Source organism: Sciurus carolinensis, chromosome 11 (genome assembly GCF_902686445.1).
Source record: "Sciurus carolinensis chromosome 11, mSciCar1.2, whole genome shotgun sequence".
NCBI lineage: Eukaryota > Metazoa > Chordata > Mammalia > Rodentia > Sciuridae > Sciurus > Sciurus carolinensis.
The window spans coordinates 73,222,959-73,241,456 of record NC_062223.1 but is presented as its reverse complement, the minus strand read 5'-3'; the positions used below and the strand labels follow the sequence as shown (position 1 = coordinate 73,241,456).

The 18,498-nt window shown below is 34.5% G+C and overlaps 1 protein-coding gene across 1 annotated transcript; it reads right to left on the bottom strand.

Annotated features, from left to right (window-relative positions):
* Window positions 1–10,208: 10,208 nt before the first annotated feature.
* Window positions 10,209–11,153, bottom strand: LOC124960709 (olfactory receptor 52E8-like). The gene has a single exon (XM_047519611.1). The coding sequence runs from the start codon at window positions 11,151–11,153 to the stop codon at window positions 10,209–10,211; it is 945 nt and encodes a 314-aa protein (XP_047375567.1).
* Window positions 11,154–18,498: the final 7,345 nt, after the last annotated feature.

Below are 18,498 nucleotides of genomic sequence, written 5' to 3'. Positions count from 1 at the left end.
CACATCAAATACAAATTAAACCATGTTCCACCCTTTTAGCCAACGACTCTTTCTTCACCTTCCATTTGGTTATACTGAATTTCTCACTATTCTCCCAGGACAACACACCTCTTTGAAACATGTGCTTTTCTTTACTTACTCTTTTAATGGCTACACCCTTGAATCTTTTCATTTTTTGTGGCAAATAACTGCTCATCTTCTAGCATGTATTTCAAATGGAATCTATACTCTGCGGGATTAAAGAGAAGCAGAAGATTGTTATTTTCTTAGTTCTCTTTGCCTACTTACTATTTTTAAAACATTTTGATAGTCTCATTTAAACTGTAGAACATAACATTTATTAATTATTACTCAGACATGCAACACCTTCAATAATTAAATTGTTCTCAGTGTAGAAATTCTAGCATAGCTAGGAACTACCTCTACCCAATCAAAGACCAGTACTGGGTTATTCTTAGTAGTATGAAAAACTAAGCTGTTGCACCCTATGTGTGAATTCAAAACCATGTCCTTACGTATGATTTTATGCTGTTTCTGAACTCTTACATAGTTGGAATACTGTTTCTAATACTTATTTAGATTAATACAAAATGGCTAGATATAGGAGTTAAGAGATATGTCCCTAACACCTTTGACTACAGTGAAAAAAAAGAAAAGAAAAAATTTACTGCTTTGTTCAGCCATAAAAGGGGACTGGCACAGACAGAAAGCACAGTTGATGTAGATTTCAAACCAATTACAGGATAACTGAGGGCTTAAAGATCTTGATTACCCAGATCTCCACTACAGAAAAATAGAAAGCTATTTACACTTTTCCATTGACTCCTAGAATGTTGAAAATCAACATAATAATCTGGAGAAGGCCTACATATCTTTACTCCCACATGCCTCGAGAGGCTAACAACCAGATTTTTGTACATTTGATATGTTTTTTGTTACACAGAGTCATAAAAAGGGGTACTGTGTATCCAGTGATTCAAGAATCCAAGAATTCTTTTACTTAAAAGTATGTGAGGCTCCTTTAAGCACACTGCATCAATACTCAAATCAAATGCACTTTATAAGCACATATACATTTAAATAAAATCATATTTAAAAACAAAAAAATCTGTTAAGCCTTTTAAAACATACTCTGATTTTTAGCTACTAAAGTGTCTCCAGACTTCAGAGCAGTTGAGGTGAGGAAAAGGCAGACCTATAGATGTGAACATTCTTACTTAATTATGAATAACGGTGTTTTAAATCTTTAAATTTATGTCTTTGATTAAAATATTCAAAATCATTTTTCTAGTTTTTTAAAACAAAAGTTATTGTACTAAGGTACTGTAATGGTCTAGATGTTTTGAAAAGAAAGTGGAAAGAAAATGTTAGCCATAACTTCTCAGAAAAACTGATCATCTCAATGAATAAGAAATGTTTCCAGGTTCTTTCTAAATATTCTTCCTCCAAAAGTAATCACCAGGATGGATGAATCTTGAATTCTGAATGGGAGGAAACAGGGTGATTTTGCTCACAGCTGTGAAAGTGCCATTACCTGTTGGGGATCAAACAGCTGCAATGCTATTTTAATTCTAATTTGGAGTATCTTTGACTCTGCACTTTAGCTAATCAACAGGTAACTATATTTGTGCTGGTTATAGAATTATGTAGTTTTTAAGTATCTGTGATCGTTATGCTTAACTTTACTATAGGTGTTTGAAAATTGGATATTACCTTTTCAAGGATCTCATAATTCTTTAAGTGCACATATTTGAATACAGCTCTCTTCACTATTTTCCTGTTCTGTATCTCTGATTTCACTCACCCAAACTGAAAGCTAGCAGTCCTCCAGAGAGCCAACTCTATAAGGAGGAGATGCAAAGCCTGCTCAGCTAGCAGGAGCTGGAGTTATGGCTGACTCCAGATTCCACTTGGTTAAAGGATATGCATGGTAAGGTAATTTGTGGTCCTCTGTGGTTAATGGTCCTTTCCCCAAATGACAAGACCTAATTACTTTGAGGTGAGGGTAATTATCATGAACTAGTCCTTAAGATAATTAATGAAGGCATTGTTTCCAATGGTCTGCTGAGTGCTTTGATATGGAATGTATTTGTTGAATATATCAGAAAACATATAATGCTTTAGGACCAAAGAAAAGGGTTCTATTTATGTACTCAGACTATCATTTGTTAGAACCTAAGATTAGAGCTGAAAACTTCTCTCACTTGTTCTTCAAGCAGCCCTTGGAAAGAAAACTTAGAACTAATGAGGTGAGTAAACAAAAAGACAAACAGACTTAAAAATTTGTTCGGAAAGTTTACAACTAATAAACATTAGTACCTGAAACCAGGTAGTTCTGGCTCCAAATTTCATTTGTTTAAACCACTATTTCACTAAGATTCAAAAAAGGATGTATGCCTCAGTTAAAGTCTAGATTCCTTCTGATTTAAAATGCTTAAATCCATGTTTACAGTAACACTTTCCAAAAATGATAAGGAATGCCTTTATATCTTGGTCCTCCCTCCTACCTCCCTGGCATCACTTTCTGCTGTCGAGTTCATCCTCAATTTTCTGAGAGTCTCAAACAAACTGCATTTTTGTGCTGTCTGCCTCTTTAAGACTATTTCAAGTTTTTTTTTTTTTTTTTGTGCTGCTAATGCTATTCTTATCTCCCATACCCATGCCTTCTCACATTCTTCCTCATTTAAAAGTTACAGAAGGGTTGTTACTGCCTCAAGGAGGAAGTAGGATAAAGGTGTCTGTGTTTTCATGTTTGCTATTGACAAACTATCTTCCAGTTCTGAATTATGAAACTTTATCCCATATTTGTAGATATCTCTTTCTGGCCCGTTTTGTCTTCTCAGAAGTTGTACTTATCTCAATTCATCATGTTATCCATAACTTGGGTTGAAAAACAAAAAACCAACAATAACAAAAAACCTTTTCTCTCTCTTCTACAGATCTTGCTCACTCTCTAGTCCCTGGTAGCATCTTCTATTCCCTACCCTAGATATCATCACTGACAATAACTTAAATGCTTCCATAACTTCACCTTTAGCTCATGCATTTCCTACCTGATATGTCACAGTTTTCCAGGTTATTCTGTTGGTACTGCATCTTCAGCAGTCTGTTCCTCATCTTCTTCTCTGCCTTAACCAGCAAAAAATACAACAAAAGACTCTACCTGTGCCTACCTAAATACCATGTATTTTCTCAGGAGATTATAGCCTCTTGGGTATTCTCAACTTTATTAATTTTACTCAGAGTGTGAATAGCAGGTGTTATGCCACAGATACAGATTAAGGACGGATTTATATTAAATTACTCACTGTAACTCTAAGTGCATCAATTTCCCTTTACCCAAGGCTTTAACTAGCTGTTGTGAGATTCAGGTCAGTTGTCCTACAGAAGCACCTAGACAGTCCACAGGCAAAAATGTAAGAAAAATTTTGTCTTTTCTTTTTTGATGAAGATAAAAGTAACCATCATCATGACCCTCCTCTGTATACAAACCAATAGTGCCTCATTCTTGTCCACCCCTTTGGTAAATAAATGCAGTCTAGGAGTCATATAGTCCATCTATTTTTTCTTTCTTCTAAGACTTAGAATGATGTCAAGTTCTTAGTAGTATTCCTATTACAAATATAAATGTATTAGACAATTCAATCACTGATCTTTGGAAATGTAAATCTTAATTCAGTGACCTCTTCTTGTCTACAACTTTTTGGTATCTGTGATGATAAAAGAGAAGGTCTATTAAAGGTTCACATCACAGAAACTTAATAGAACAATGGCTACATACTTAATCTCATGGCATTTGATATGGTAGAAGGTTTGAAGACTATCAGGGAAGATCAAGTAAACATATTTGTCCAAAAGATAATGGTAGCACACACAATATTTGTTTGGGGTTTATGTTAACAAGTCTGCATATTGGTGAGAGATGGGATGAAGTTCCACTGAGCATTGGAACATCTAGAAACTATAACCAACTGGGAGAACAAGGAAGAGGAGTCAGGGAAAGGCAAGGGGAAAGGGAGACTTGCATGCCTAGGTGATATAACTCAGCTGCGTTGTGGGGTAGTCTCTGGATTACAGAATTCTGAGGGTCTCTTAAGCATTGGGTGTATATACTTCAAGATTTATTTTATTTATATCTGCAGACATTGGGCACAATTTTGCTGGATATGCATGGTAGACTGACAACAAGTAAATCAAAATATGCTTATTGATCTGTTTAAGCCAATCTATGTATAAAAAATGAATTTACATAAGACACATTTTAATCTAATATATCTCAGTTTGTTGTGATGAAATAGTAACCTAGGAGCCACTGTACAGCTACCATCAAAGATCTACTTATATAACAAACACTCCATGGCTGTATCTATACTACTGAACTTGGCAGGGGAGAAATATCTCCTACAATAAAGCCTGATTCATAATTGCCATACCAATTTTCCCCTATTGTGGCAAGTAATCCTCAAGTCCCTTTGTTTATTTGGTCTCCTCAAAATCATTTCATATTTTGTCTGAATCCAAATCTTTATCAATTCTGTCTCCATTCCAACCTAGCTACCAATTTCAATGAGACAGAAAAAAATATATAAATAAAAGGGCTGCCTCTTGTATCTACATGTCACTCATCCACCTCTTTTTGAATTTGCACACCCTCACTCATTTCGTGCTTGTATTGTAACAATGACCTGGAGGCTGCTTTTGAAAAGGACGGACTCTTCACATTGACCTACACAAGTCTGATGGGTTGACTAAATATGGTATAAAAGTTTGGCATTTCTGCCTTCATATTGCATCTCTCACTTTTGAGTGCCTTAATCTTTGGATCTGATTCCTTCTTAACTCTAAGTAGACAAGTTAGTGATTCAAGGAGCATTTTTCTAAAATCTATTAATAAAAGGTCAATCAGACCTTTATCTTACATCTTCTTCTCTTGGAAGGCTGAAGATACCAAGATAAGTATAACTAAGTTATTTTCAAGAATTTCTTAATCCACAGACTATTCTCCACCAGCTCTTTTTATAAACAATTTCACACCATCACTGGAGTTGTGCCTAAGAGGATGCAGGCAATGCCACAACTTAGTTCCATTTTGCTACTCTGACCTCAATCAGTTCTCCACCTCAGCATATCTCAATTTCCATGAACAGGATGAATTTCAGGCAATCATCTCCCCTGGAGCCTGCAAAACCAGATATGAGCTAACGATAACCAGACCACAGTTTGCACAAGTTGGCTTAACTATAGATACTTCCTGACCCTGCCTTTGTCCTTCCCTTAATGATGTTGCAGCTTTTATTATCACCTTGGTGACAGATCTAAGGTCACTAGAGCTCAGTCTTCCTAGTATGGCCACACAGAATAAGTTCATTCCCTGTCTTTACCACCACTCATCTCTTGTTTGGTACATTGAGGCAAGTGGCTGGGTCTGGTCTCTTAGGACCTATGGAGATAGAACCTTCAGCAATGACTCCACTAACACTGTGAATGAAATGTTGCTACTCCTCACAAAAACCAACATCCATATTGTGTAATATTGTGTAATGTATGCTGTGTTGCAACTCACATGGTGTGCTCTGATGTTTCTCCATTCTGTCCAATCTGTAATCATTACTTTCAATATTTTCACTCCTATGAACATATGAATAAGCTATTATTAAAAGCACCTTAAAACATATATAGTGAGATATGCTTATAGAAAATCTCATGAACCAAATACCTATTACACATTGCCCTACTTATCATATAGGTTTCACAACAAAACCCTTAAAATAGTTGTCTATACTCACCTTCCCCAATTTGACCCTTCTAGTACTTTTGCAAAAACATTGCAGTTAAATCTGTCCACATGTGATAAGGGATATGGCCTGTTTGACAACCCATGTAATGTAAGTTCATCCAACTACCATGCATGTTCATTTGAATTTAATTTTGGGGGGAATAGGTAAAAATCCGTTGGATTTGTTGACTCACTGTAAACCAAAGCTGAGAAAGTCCTCCAAGATGACCTTGTTCCATATGGTCTCATCGTAATATGAAGGTCATGATCCTTGGGTGTCTGAGCATACTGTCAGTTTAGAATATATTTTATAATGTATACTTATTCCTTTTTTCCATTTTCCTGAGTACCTTAGTCCATTTTCTGCTTGTGTAACAGAATACCTGAGACTGTATAATCTATAAAGAACTGAATTTTTCTTTGCAGTTCTAGAGTCTGGAATTCCAAAGCATGGTACCAGCATCTGTGAGGTCCTAGTTGTGTCACAACCTGTCTTAGGACATCATGTGGTAAGGAAGGACTCAAACAAGAATTAGATAAAACCAATCTGAACTCACCCTTTCATGAGGAGGCTATTCCATGATCACAGTCTTACTCCATTCCTGAGGGCAGTGCAAAAATTGCCTAAGCACCTATTAGTAGTGTTACCAATGGTATGCAATTGTAACATGAGTTTTGGAGGAAGTATTCAAACATCAGCCTTCCTTGGTATCTGACTATAATTCCTTCATGAAGAACTGGAAGAAATATTCCCACATATACTTGGAGTGTTATTTTGGTATTGTGGCTCTTAGGAGCATGAATTTTCCTTTACTCATTGGATTTTAGATTGGGAAACAGCCTCAGATTGGAAACTGAGCAAAATATTGTGACCATTCTATTCAGATATCTGAACTCAGATTTCTGGGGTCATGGCCCAGGTTTTTATTTAGTGAAATAGTGAAAAATGTCTTTGTTCATTGATAATTGACTGATATCTAGCAATAACATATTTTATTACCCATTTCCATTTTTATTTTTGCACGAGACCAGTTAGCCACTACTCTGACCTTGATAATTTACAAAAAAAGTCTTACCACCTTCTTTCAGAAGATTAAATCCTGGCTACTTACCTTTTTTTTTTTTTTTTTAAATTGTATAGTCCTATTCACATACTTGTACCTTGTTTCTATAATAGCACCTTCTACTTTTTCCCTAAACCACAGAGGGCAGCCACATTGAACTTCTTTTTTGTGGTACCTTCTCCTTTACATTCCCTCAGATTCATTTAATGAAATGTCCTCTAGTCACTTCCATGGGTCATAGTTTACTAGTAGTGTTTTTATATCTTATAGTGTATTATGTCTTGCACTCTAGTACCTTTCTGTATCATGTGTCATGCTAGTAAGTTCAGCTCACTCATTGTGGATCATCATATTTCCAAGTTACTTAAACTACAACTTATGAGAGTCATCTTCCAAGTTTCTTGCAAAGACATTAAGTCTTATGTCATGGAAGTTTGCTCCCATATCAATAAATTTTTCATATCTGTTAATTAATTACCCCATCATTCTTGTTGGATTTGTTTTGTTTCATCTTTTAACCTGAGATTTAAAAATATATTTTCTAGATTTTCCCTCTGGTGTTCTACTCTTTCTGAAACAAGACCTGAATTTGACCTAAAATGTGTTCTAGGTGAAGACTTTCACTTTCTCTGGAACTCTACTACTCTGAAATTTCTTTGAGCAGTAAGCATGGTTACTGAGAGTCAATTATATTCCTTTAAGATCTGATGACAACCTGGCTTTACCTTAAATTAACTGATAATGGTCTCATTTCATTATCTTCTTTTGATATATCAGTGTTCCTAAAAATAGTCATACAAATTTATAGTCTTCATAAGTCTGATTTGTGATTTGGGTTTTGATTATGTTTTGTTTTATTTTTAATATGCTCCTCTTTTGTTCATCATTTTAATCATGACACACTGATTTACTACCTGTCCATAAAAAACTTGAACTTTTCTTGACTTTCAAACCTAAATTTTTACTTTTCTTTATTCCGCATGGATTTTTCTTCCTCTAGCTTTTATAAAACATTTCTATTACTTAACAAATCTATGTCAAGGATAATATGATCACTATGTCCAAACAGTCCCTATTTCCTCTTCTCTCACACTACATCACCTCTGAAAGATTACACCACATTTTCAGAACATGAAATTATTGAATGAATATTTATGTTAATTTATTTTTTGCAGATTCCCAGGTTCTCTCTTCCCATCAAACATACATTTTATTAAGTATGCGTTCCATATGTTTTTCATGACCCTTGACAAGACTGAGTCATAGTAGGAGTTCAGTATGCATTTCCTGAGTGATCTTTTTCAGGAAAGAAATAGTATGAACTATTATGTAATTGGGAACCCTGTTCCTGAGTACTCCAGAACATACATTATCATGGATTTAGAAGTAAGTGAAAATACTTCCTCAATATTCCCTGCAATTCACACACAGGGAAATTTACTATATAAGTGAAATCACGAGGCACAGGTTTCACTTTTCCCTTACATGCAGCTGTACGCTCTCTGTAAAATGCCAGCTAGAAGATGATTGTGAGAAACCATCAGTCAAACTTTTCTAACTGAATTGATTTTCTTTTTTTGAATTTCTGTCTTTTCTATATTTACTAGAAAATCTTCAATATTTGCCATCGGAATTTATGAAAATCAGTCCCCTAAATGATCAAATTATTTTTAGTTTACCACCCTAGGTACTAATTTAAATATTGCTGCTCAATAATTTCTTCTGAATTTCAGACTTATTCAAGATAATGATAAACTAACTGCCACAGAACCAAACCAAGTGTAGGATTTCAAAAATATATCTGTCACCTTTAATTCCAAAGCTTGGCATATGACCCAGAGTATTCTGAGGATACATTGTCTTTTTGCTTTCACTTATATCATAGTGTTATCTATTAGCAAAATGTAGAATGGAAAAAATTTGGCATAAACAGTGATTCTCAAAATATTAATAACTCTATTTCCCATTCAGGAAACTGAGGCACAAAGATGTATCTTGATAATGATCAACAAAACTAGTAAGAGTTTGTTCTGCAATTTACAGCTAAGCACTGTGACTTGAGAGGCATTAGTCTTTAATTTTTACTACTACTCTTAAAATTTTAGATATACAATTGTGTTCCATACCTAAACAAGACAAAGTCAAACACGGTATTATAAATTACGTTTATAAAATCAGAAATAGGACCATTAAGTAGCTACTGTCCTTCAAGGAAAAAGGTGTGGATTCTTTGGAGAATCAGCTGAAATGATCTCTTTGGTACCCCATACCTGCAACCCTCATAGGTCTTAACTTGTTCTGAAAGAAGAAATTAAAAATTCAAGTGCAGAAGAGGCACAGTCTCTAAAACCACAGTTTGAGAGACCACTGTACTCACAGAAAAACATTGCAAAGTATACTATAGTGACTTATTTACAAAACTATTTTGGTCATCAACAGGAATATGGTACATGGTAAAGCAACTGTAATCTTTATACTATTTACTAAGTCAAATAAAGACTTATCTTACAAGATTCTCCTTAAAATTTCCACTTAATAGGCTTCACAAAAGAAAGAAGAATAAGTGTTAGTAAAGAACAGCCAGAATTATGATTTACAAGGAAATGTTAGAAACAATGTTTCTGTGTTTTGTAATACAGATTAGGAGGAAATATGAAGAAGCAGTTTCATCATGCAATGAGAGAGGAGGCTACAGATATTGTAAGAGAATCAACTTGAACATTTAAAGAAACAAAAGGAGAAAAAAATGATATTACAATTTTGGACATCCTAAAGTCTTTTGGGAAGTATTTTGGAGAGTAAATATTATTTAGATATAAAAAAAATTCATGCTATGTAGAGAAATATAATACATCACAAAAAATTCAAGAAGGCCTCAGCAAGGCATATCTTAAGAGTTTCTTCACTTCCCTGTTCCAAAGGCTATTTGAGGAGCGCCATATCAATTTCAAGGGTAAACTTGAGGTTTAGTCTTTTCCTACAGGATTTGTAGACAAAACTGCTAACTGACAACTAAAAATAGAAGTCATCTCAATAAATGTTGGAGATAAGTCAATGATGATATCTCTAGATAAGCTGATAAAATTGAACAATAGCAGAGTCTGTGGAAGCCAACGTATAAACAACAAATGCATATAATAGTTAAAATTTTATGAGACAAATATATCACAAATAAATCGCACAAGTCAGATATCTTCTCAGCAAGTATACTGACAACAAAATCTAACCAATGACAATGAATACTTTAAATACTACAAGTAGAAGATGTAGGGATTCCCACTTCTAGAAAAAGGACTTAGGTTGTTCTAATTGTTTCGTCTAGTTTTTTTCCTAAGTCATGGAAACTTGTGAAGGAATGAGTTGGCCTTTTAGATTTTGTGAGATGTCAAAATTTGAAGGACGCGTTCTCTGATTCTCTTGGTTCTTATACCATAGATCACTGGGTTCACCATGGGTGGAACAAGCAGGTAGATGTTGGCCACCAAGATGTGAATATGAGGAGCCACGTTGTGCCCAAACCTGTGAGTGAGGAAGGAGAAGAAGGCTGGAGCGTATGCCACTAGGATGACACACACGTGGGATCCACAGGTGCCCAGGGTCTTGAGCCGAGCCGCCTTGGATGGAAGGTGGAAGACAGTGTAAAGGATCACAGCATAGGAGCATATGATCAATATGAAATCCAAGCCCCCTGTGAGAAAGGCTGCAGTTAGGCTGTAGATTCTGCAGACCCTGGTCTCCGCACAGGCAAGCTTGATCAGAGCCATGAATTCACAGTAGGTGTGCGGGATGATATTGGTTCTGCAGTAGGGAAGCCACCGAAGCATCAATGGCTGAGGACTGAAAAGTAAAATCCCCCGGCAAACAATAGCCAGCCCCAAGTTCCTGATGACTCTGTGTGTCAGGACAGTGGAATGTTGCAGAGGATTGCAGATGGCCACATAGCGGTCAAAGGCCATGGCCAAGATGAACCCTGAGGCCATGCTACAGTGGGAATGAATGAGAAATACTTGGACGAGGCAGGCTTCAAAATAGATCTCCCTGTCATGGAACCAAAAAATACTGAGGATTTTAGGCATAGCGCTGGTGCAGATGATCAGGTCAGCCACAGACAGCATACACAGGAAGAAGTACATGGGCTCATGCAGGTTGGAATCTGTTTTGATAATGAAGAGAATGGAGAAATTGCCCAGGAGAGCACTCAGGTAAACAAAGCAGAAGGGCACTGATAACCAGGTGTGAACTGATTCCATTCCTGGAATGCCAAGGAGAAGAAAGATACTGGGATGGAAATTGGTATGATTTGAGGAGGACATGATGAAAGCCACAGGCAGTGATCAGCTCTGAAATGGTTTGATTCTTTCACATTCCTCTGTCCACTCACATCCTGATGTCCTTATTTATGAACTTACATAGAATTCTTGATAATATTTTTTACCACCCAAAGAAGCAGCAAATGGGATCCAACCTGTAATTTCAGATTTTAACATTCCAACAGGAAGACCATGGTGCCCACCAATGATTGTATTTGCATGTGAGTACTACAGTTATAAAGTTATATGAACAGGCTGTTCCCATGACACAATAGATGAAGAAATTTACTCCACTTGAATGAGTCAAATGATTTCATAGACAAGGGGCTTAATCTTTGTTGTGAAGCATCCTGGACCTTTAAAATAAAGAGAAAAAAATACATTTAAAAAATTCATAATGAACACAGCATTAACTCCACTGAAAAGATAAAGGAACTATTTTGTGTATATTTGGGAGAGTTAGTATTTACACTTCTTTTTAAAAATTTTTTTGAGACTTCAGATAGAAAATTTATATACTTATTATGTTTTGAAATATGTATACAATGAGGAATAGTTCAATGAAATAATTAACATACGAATTACCCCTCTTTGTGATGATATTACTAAAAACCTCCTAGCAATTTTCAAGAATGCAGTACATTGTTATTTACTGTAGTCACTATGTGGTATAAAAGATCTGTGGAATGATTATAGGTTGGCTCAGAAATAATTTCTTGCCATGAGAGTATGGCTGATATTCTATTTAGTTTGAGGGCACAGATGCAGAGTGTATCCTAGTTTAGAAACTTTTGGTCTTACATTTGTAGCTTATTCCATTGGCAAAAGTGTCTAGTTCATGTTCAATTAAAAATATTTATTAATACCTTCTAATTGTGCCAAGGGAAACTTAGGAGAAAATCTCCTGTTCCTTTAAATTTATGATGTCTTGTGAATGTATTTTAAAAGTAGTTTTGGATGAGTGAATTCTAAGTTTAGATGATTTGTTGAAGGTTAGAGTTCTGCTATGATAATTCAACAGAGTTATGCAACAACAATTTCCTTTGAAAATCCTCCAAATATTTGTATTCTTTGACCAATATCTCCTGTCTCCAAACCCCTGCTAATTACCATGCTACTGTGTATTTCTGTGAACTCAAATTTTATAGATCTTATATGTGTGAGATCATGTGGTATTGTTTTTCTTTTTGTGTTACAAAATGAGTAGGTGAGACCATGATGACACATTATTAATTAGTTAATTGATCAAAAAAACTGCCTTAGATAGTACCTTGATTTCTTAAAAATAATTCTTTGTATATACCTAGGTAAAATGAAACAGCTAAAATACCATAGACTAAAATAAGACATCTGAGACATTTGAAGCCAATCTGTTAGCAGAAATTGTAACTTGCACATTAAGGGATACAGAAACAAAATATTGCTGACTTATAAATATTTTTGTAACAATCATTTTTGCCTCATTTAAATATTGATATTCTAGTCATATGACATAAATTTAATGAGGTTTTATTTTCATTTATGTCAAGCTATTTTCTAATATTTTTTCTTTTATCCATTATTTAAATTACTTTTTCAAGTCTTAATAATTCTCAAATTTTCAAATATTTGGAAGATCTTCATAGGAAATTATTGTTGCGTTTAAATGATCATAGCAGATCTCTACCTTCAAAGAATCATTTCAACTTAGAATTCATTAATTCAAAACTCTTTTTAAAATACATTAACATGACAATGACATTAAAAACTTAAGGGAACAGAAGATTTTTTCCTAAATTCCCCTTTCCACTATTAGAACATATGAATAATAATTTTAATTGAAAATGATCTAGACTTTTTTACCAATGAGCTATAAATGTAAGACCAAAAGTTTCTAAACCAGGATGTTCTCTGCATTTGTCTCTTCCTGCTAAATAGAAAATCAGTCATACTATTATGTCAGAAAATTATTTTTGAACCAAGTTATAATCATTCTCAATTAATACCCCATTTATCTCTGACAAGGTCATGTTTTTTCTTCTTTCTCATCTAACAAATAGTTTAAATTGCAATGTTCTAAGCGCTACAGTAGACACTAGAATTTAGCAATATTAAGTTCAGTCCTACTGTGCTTTGAAGTCCCACCAGTAACTTACGGATTAGATATGAAAATAACAATGGGGCACATTGTATCCTTAGAGACATACAAATTGGAGCAAAATAAATAGCAGTAGATATAAGAAGTAGAAAGACTGCAAAAATAAGATCTTCAGATTCTATCAGAATTATTCTAGTATAACCAGAGAACTGGTTCAACACAGAAGCCCATCTCTGTCAGATTGCAAACTTCTCAGAACAGTTCTCTTTAGCTTCTAGTTCAGGGATGGGTCAGGAGTTTACGAGTTACTGGTCCTAGGGCCCAAAGGATGACTAGAGAGAAGAATTAAACATAATTTTTCAATCAAGTTTGAAGTTGTTAGTCCCTGAATATGGGCAGATGTTCTCATATAAAAAATGAACAAAAAGACAATATTTTAAAAAAGGGAATCTGAAATGATTTGGTAATGAGACTGAAAATGGACTCAACAAATATGGTTCAAGATTTATTTTGAATAATATCTTTACTTGGGCAAATAAAATAGAAGTTGAAGAACTTCATGGTAACATGTAAAGAATAGGTAATGTACAGCCCTGATTGTACTATTAAATTTGCTCTTCAGAAGAGCTCTTTATTTAATCAGTAAATCAATTTCAAAATTATAGACCTTATCACATTGTACAATAGGAGACTATGTCTAGGTCAACACTCTAATTCCAGTCTCAAACTTTATAGTGAACATACTTGCTACATTAATTTTCACTTTCTTTGAAGACTTAGTAAGGTCTGAGTTAGAAATTCAGAATGAATTAGAATTTTTTCAGTAGAGCTAAACAGAATGACGGAGTCAGGCACCCAGGATCCTAAATGGCATGTGCCAGTAGCAATCTCAGGCAAACAAAAGAGGAAATGAGTAAACACAGAGTTATTCTCTCTCTCCTCCCAGGGATTTCGTTTGTTTCATACCCTGCAATTCCTCACTTTCAGCTCCTTGATGCAACTTGGCTTAACCTTGAGCATTGTGCATATCAAATACCAATGTGTGTCCTGTAGTCTAACAAGACAAGGAATCAGAGGCAAATACTGTTTGGTCTCTGATGTTTACTGAGAACTACTTCACCTTAGAAAACTCTCAACTATATGGCATGTCTTTCCTATAGGCAAGATTAGGTGTCAAAATCTAATCTAATCTTTAAAGCTAATGGGGGAAAAGAAACCCTGAACAGGGTCTGGTAATTCAAGAAATATGATATTTGAAATAGACACTGAATTCATAGAAATACGAAAAACAATGTAATTTTTAAAATATTACATGCAATTTTTTATGTTGATATGAAACAATTCCTTTGTAGAAGATAGTAGTCATCTCTTTCTCATTTCTCTTCCCCTATTCTCGTGGAACATTCACTTTCATTCTCCAATTTCAATCTATTTTCTGATTCCTTTGATCTTAGTGAAATGTTACAGGCTTCCTTCTCTGCTTTTCTCATGAATGGAGAGACTGAGATGGTTTACCCTACCTGTCTTTATCACCAGAAACCTCAGTTCTGTCTTAATGTGCTTTCTTGCTTGGATCACATTAGTTATATTAATAGACAGAAAATTACAGTTTACCATGGACATGAAGTGACCCAGGGGAGCATGGACTCCCTGTGGAACCCATCATCCACCAGGGTAGAGACTTTGGAGGGGAAGATAGCAACAGTCCTCAGAATTTTCTTCCCCCGAGTCTTTAAATCAAAATTTGACAAAGAGGATAGGAAAGACACAATTTCTTCTGTAAAATCTGTTTCACTATAAAACAATTTTCACTGGGGACATACCAGCTGGTCAAAAATATTTATAAGTATGCTTCTTAAAGTACATCCTTTGAAATTTATGATCAGATGGGCCTCACATGATAATTTTTACTTTAATGAGTACACATAATTCCTGTTTTCCTATGAGAAATGTAATGCAATAATTTCTCTCATAATGCTGCAGTTTTCATATTTATGATCCCAGATTTCACAAAACATATTATCTATATTATATTCAATAATTCACTAAACCTTTCTGTAGTTCCTGGGTACAATTGTGGGTTTTTTGTTTTGTTCCACTTATTAGGGAAAACTTTGAAGATAAGTTCGTTGCTCCAGTTTAATGAGAACATAATAGAAAAAAAAAAAAAGAAGAAAAAAGACCTAGCATCTATTGCTCTGAGTATTATCTTGTAAAGAAATTTGCAGAAAAAATTTTATGATCCCTCACTTCACCACCATATACTTCAAGTTTTTCACACTCCTTTATTTATTTAATCAGTATATAAGTAATATTCTTGGGACTGAGGATATAATAAAGTAATAAGATCTGTGGTGTTAGAAATATTGGATATAATCTAAGAAAACTTCAAGAAAAATAATTAAATATTTTTTTCAGGAAATAAAAGTTCTTGATAGAACAGATTGATGTGATAGAAATTGACCAAAACTAGGAGGAACATAGTGATGATGAGCAGGGAAGACCTTTATGAGGAGATGACACTCAAATTGAGACCTAAATTATAATATCAAATATTCAAAGAACTGAGGAGGAAAATTGCAAGAAAAAAGTATCATAAATATTATGAGGTACAGAATCGCTGGGGAAAAAGTCTTGCTAAGCATTTAGGGAAGTGAAACAGGTGGGATAGTTGAACATGGAAAGCTAACAGAGTCCTCAGAGGACTAACCTCAGAGTCCCTCAGAGGTTAGAGGGAGCAGAGCAAGGCCACTTAGAACCTTACTGACCACTGGAAAAAAGCCAAAGTTCAATCCAGTAGGAACCAGTGTGTCCAAGGATTTGTAATTTGATGTCCTCTACAGAGAATTGATAAAGAATGTTAAATTTGGAAACGAAGCTGATTGTAAGGCCACTTTCAAAGACCAGGTTAAGATTATGTTAGGTTTCCAAAAAACTAAAGTTTTTCCCGTTCTGCCTTCATCTTTTGCATGTTTATGGAGTTTTTTCAATGGTTCTATACATCCCTGTTGGCTACAAACAGCTTCTATGTGCTGATGATTTCCAAGTTTATATCACCATCCCTGCCTTACACGCTGAAATAATAACTTCCCTACTCATCTAAAAATGTGATATCTCCTTGTGAGTACAGTATATGAATCTCAACCATAATACTTCTAAAGCTCTTCTTGAACTCCAATATCCATAATCTCATTTCCCCATAGATGTTCCCTTCTTTGTAAGTTGCATGAAAATATGCCTATTTACACAAGCATATAGGATTCAGGCCTGTCTGAAGATAATTAAGTGGAGCATTTTTTTTTGTATAAGCCACAACTTTTGTGGAAAAATACTGAAGTTGTTGCTGGGCATGGTGGCACACTCTTGTAATTCCAGTGACTCAGGAGACTGAGAAAGATTGCAAATTCAAGACCACAGTCTCAGCATCTTAGCAAGGCCCTAAGAAACTCAATGAGACCCTGTCTCTAAAGAAAATTTTAAAAGTACTGGCAACATGATTTAGGGGTTAAGCACCCTGGAGTTCAATTCTTAGTAACAACCACAATGAAATAAAATAGTAATAATTCTTTTTCTTTGCATATGTTATTTGTTGTATCTGTTAGTTATACAGGCAGAGATATACAATAGACCATTGAATGTACTGTCCTGCATTAGAGAGGTCAATTATGGTGATGTTCAGTCAAATTACCAATGTATAGTTAGTTTTTAAAACTGTAAAAAAAAAATGAAAAAGATAAAAGGAAAAAAAATCACTGTAACAGTGTTAAGAGTCACAGTACCTAGCTCAGTTACTCAGAAATTAAGAGGGAAAAATAAATAAACTTCAATATTCAAACTAAAGTATACAATCAGGGGGTAAATAGAAATGGGGTGAAGAAATAAAAAAGGATTCAAGAGGAACTTAATTTTGTAAAAATATAATTTTGAATAACAGGAAACTAAAAAACAGCAAAAACAGCTTTTGTATATTATTATCACTTATATAAACTAAATAAAAGACAGAATATAGAAATAATGAAAAATTCTTCATGGTGATGATTTAAAAAAGTCTCTTTGAATATATATTCATCACATTAAACAGAACAATAGAAAAACAACAAACTGGCAGTTCTGAACAAATTTGTAAAAGCAAAATCACTGTGAAAATACACTTTAAAGAGGAAATAAGGTAAAAAGACAGATTTTAGTTCAAAGGGAACATATAATTGCAAGATAATACCTCAAATAATAAACAAATACATTGAAATAATTGGCATGACCTAATAAACATTTCAAGAAACAAAATATCAGAATTATTTAAAAAGAAGAGAGTGGAAATGTTAAAGAAAGTCTAGTAATTAGAAAGATAATAATTGATATGTAAGACAACTTGGAGACTCATAAATGGAATAAAGGGTACCTTTACAGTGGAAAATGGACCAAATGAAATAGAAGCTGTTTAAACATTTTTTTTTCAGTATTTTTATCCAAAGCATGTGTTGGTGAAGTTATAAAGAACACAATGAAAGGATGATATAAATATACAGGTCAATGTTCAATTCAATAAAAGGAAACACATTAAAGTCTCAGAATGGCAGTTCAACATTAAATAAAAAAGGGATAAGAAATCTTTTACTATTAGGTTTCAGGGTTTCTGATGGGAAAATGTGTGACACAAGAACATATATTCAGTGTACTGAAGTGTTTGCATACTAAATTATATAAAGTGTGTAATATGTGACTGAATAATTTAGGAGTCATGAAAAATATGAGGGAAAAACAACAACAGAAGCAAAACTGTGTATCAGTCGAATCAACTTTGTGTCATTGTGACCAAAATACCTGGTAAGAACAACTTAGAGGATGGAAGTTTATTTTGGTTCATGGTTTCAGATTTGATCCATGGCGGGCCAAGTCTAATGCTCTGGCCCAAGGTGAGGTACAACAGTATGGTGGAATGGCAGGATGAAGGAAGTTGTTTAGAACATAGCAACCAGGAAGCAAAGAGAACAAGGGAAATGGGCTCACAGGGCCCAAGAATCCTTCCCAGGCAAGTCCCAATAACCCACCTCTCCAACCTCTACCCACATACCTATAGTTACCACCCAATCAGTACAGTCAATAGTTTGGATTATGTTACTGTTATTACAATCCATTTATTTCACCTCTGATTATTCCTGCATTAACACAGCAGCTTCAAGGGGACACCTCATATTCAAAATATATCACTGAGCAATAGAGATGCATGTGGATATATTATAATATTTTCTTTACATTTGTAAGTATTCATAT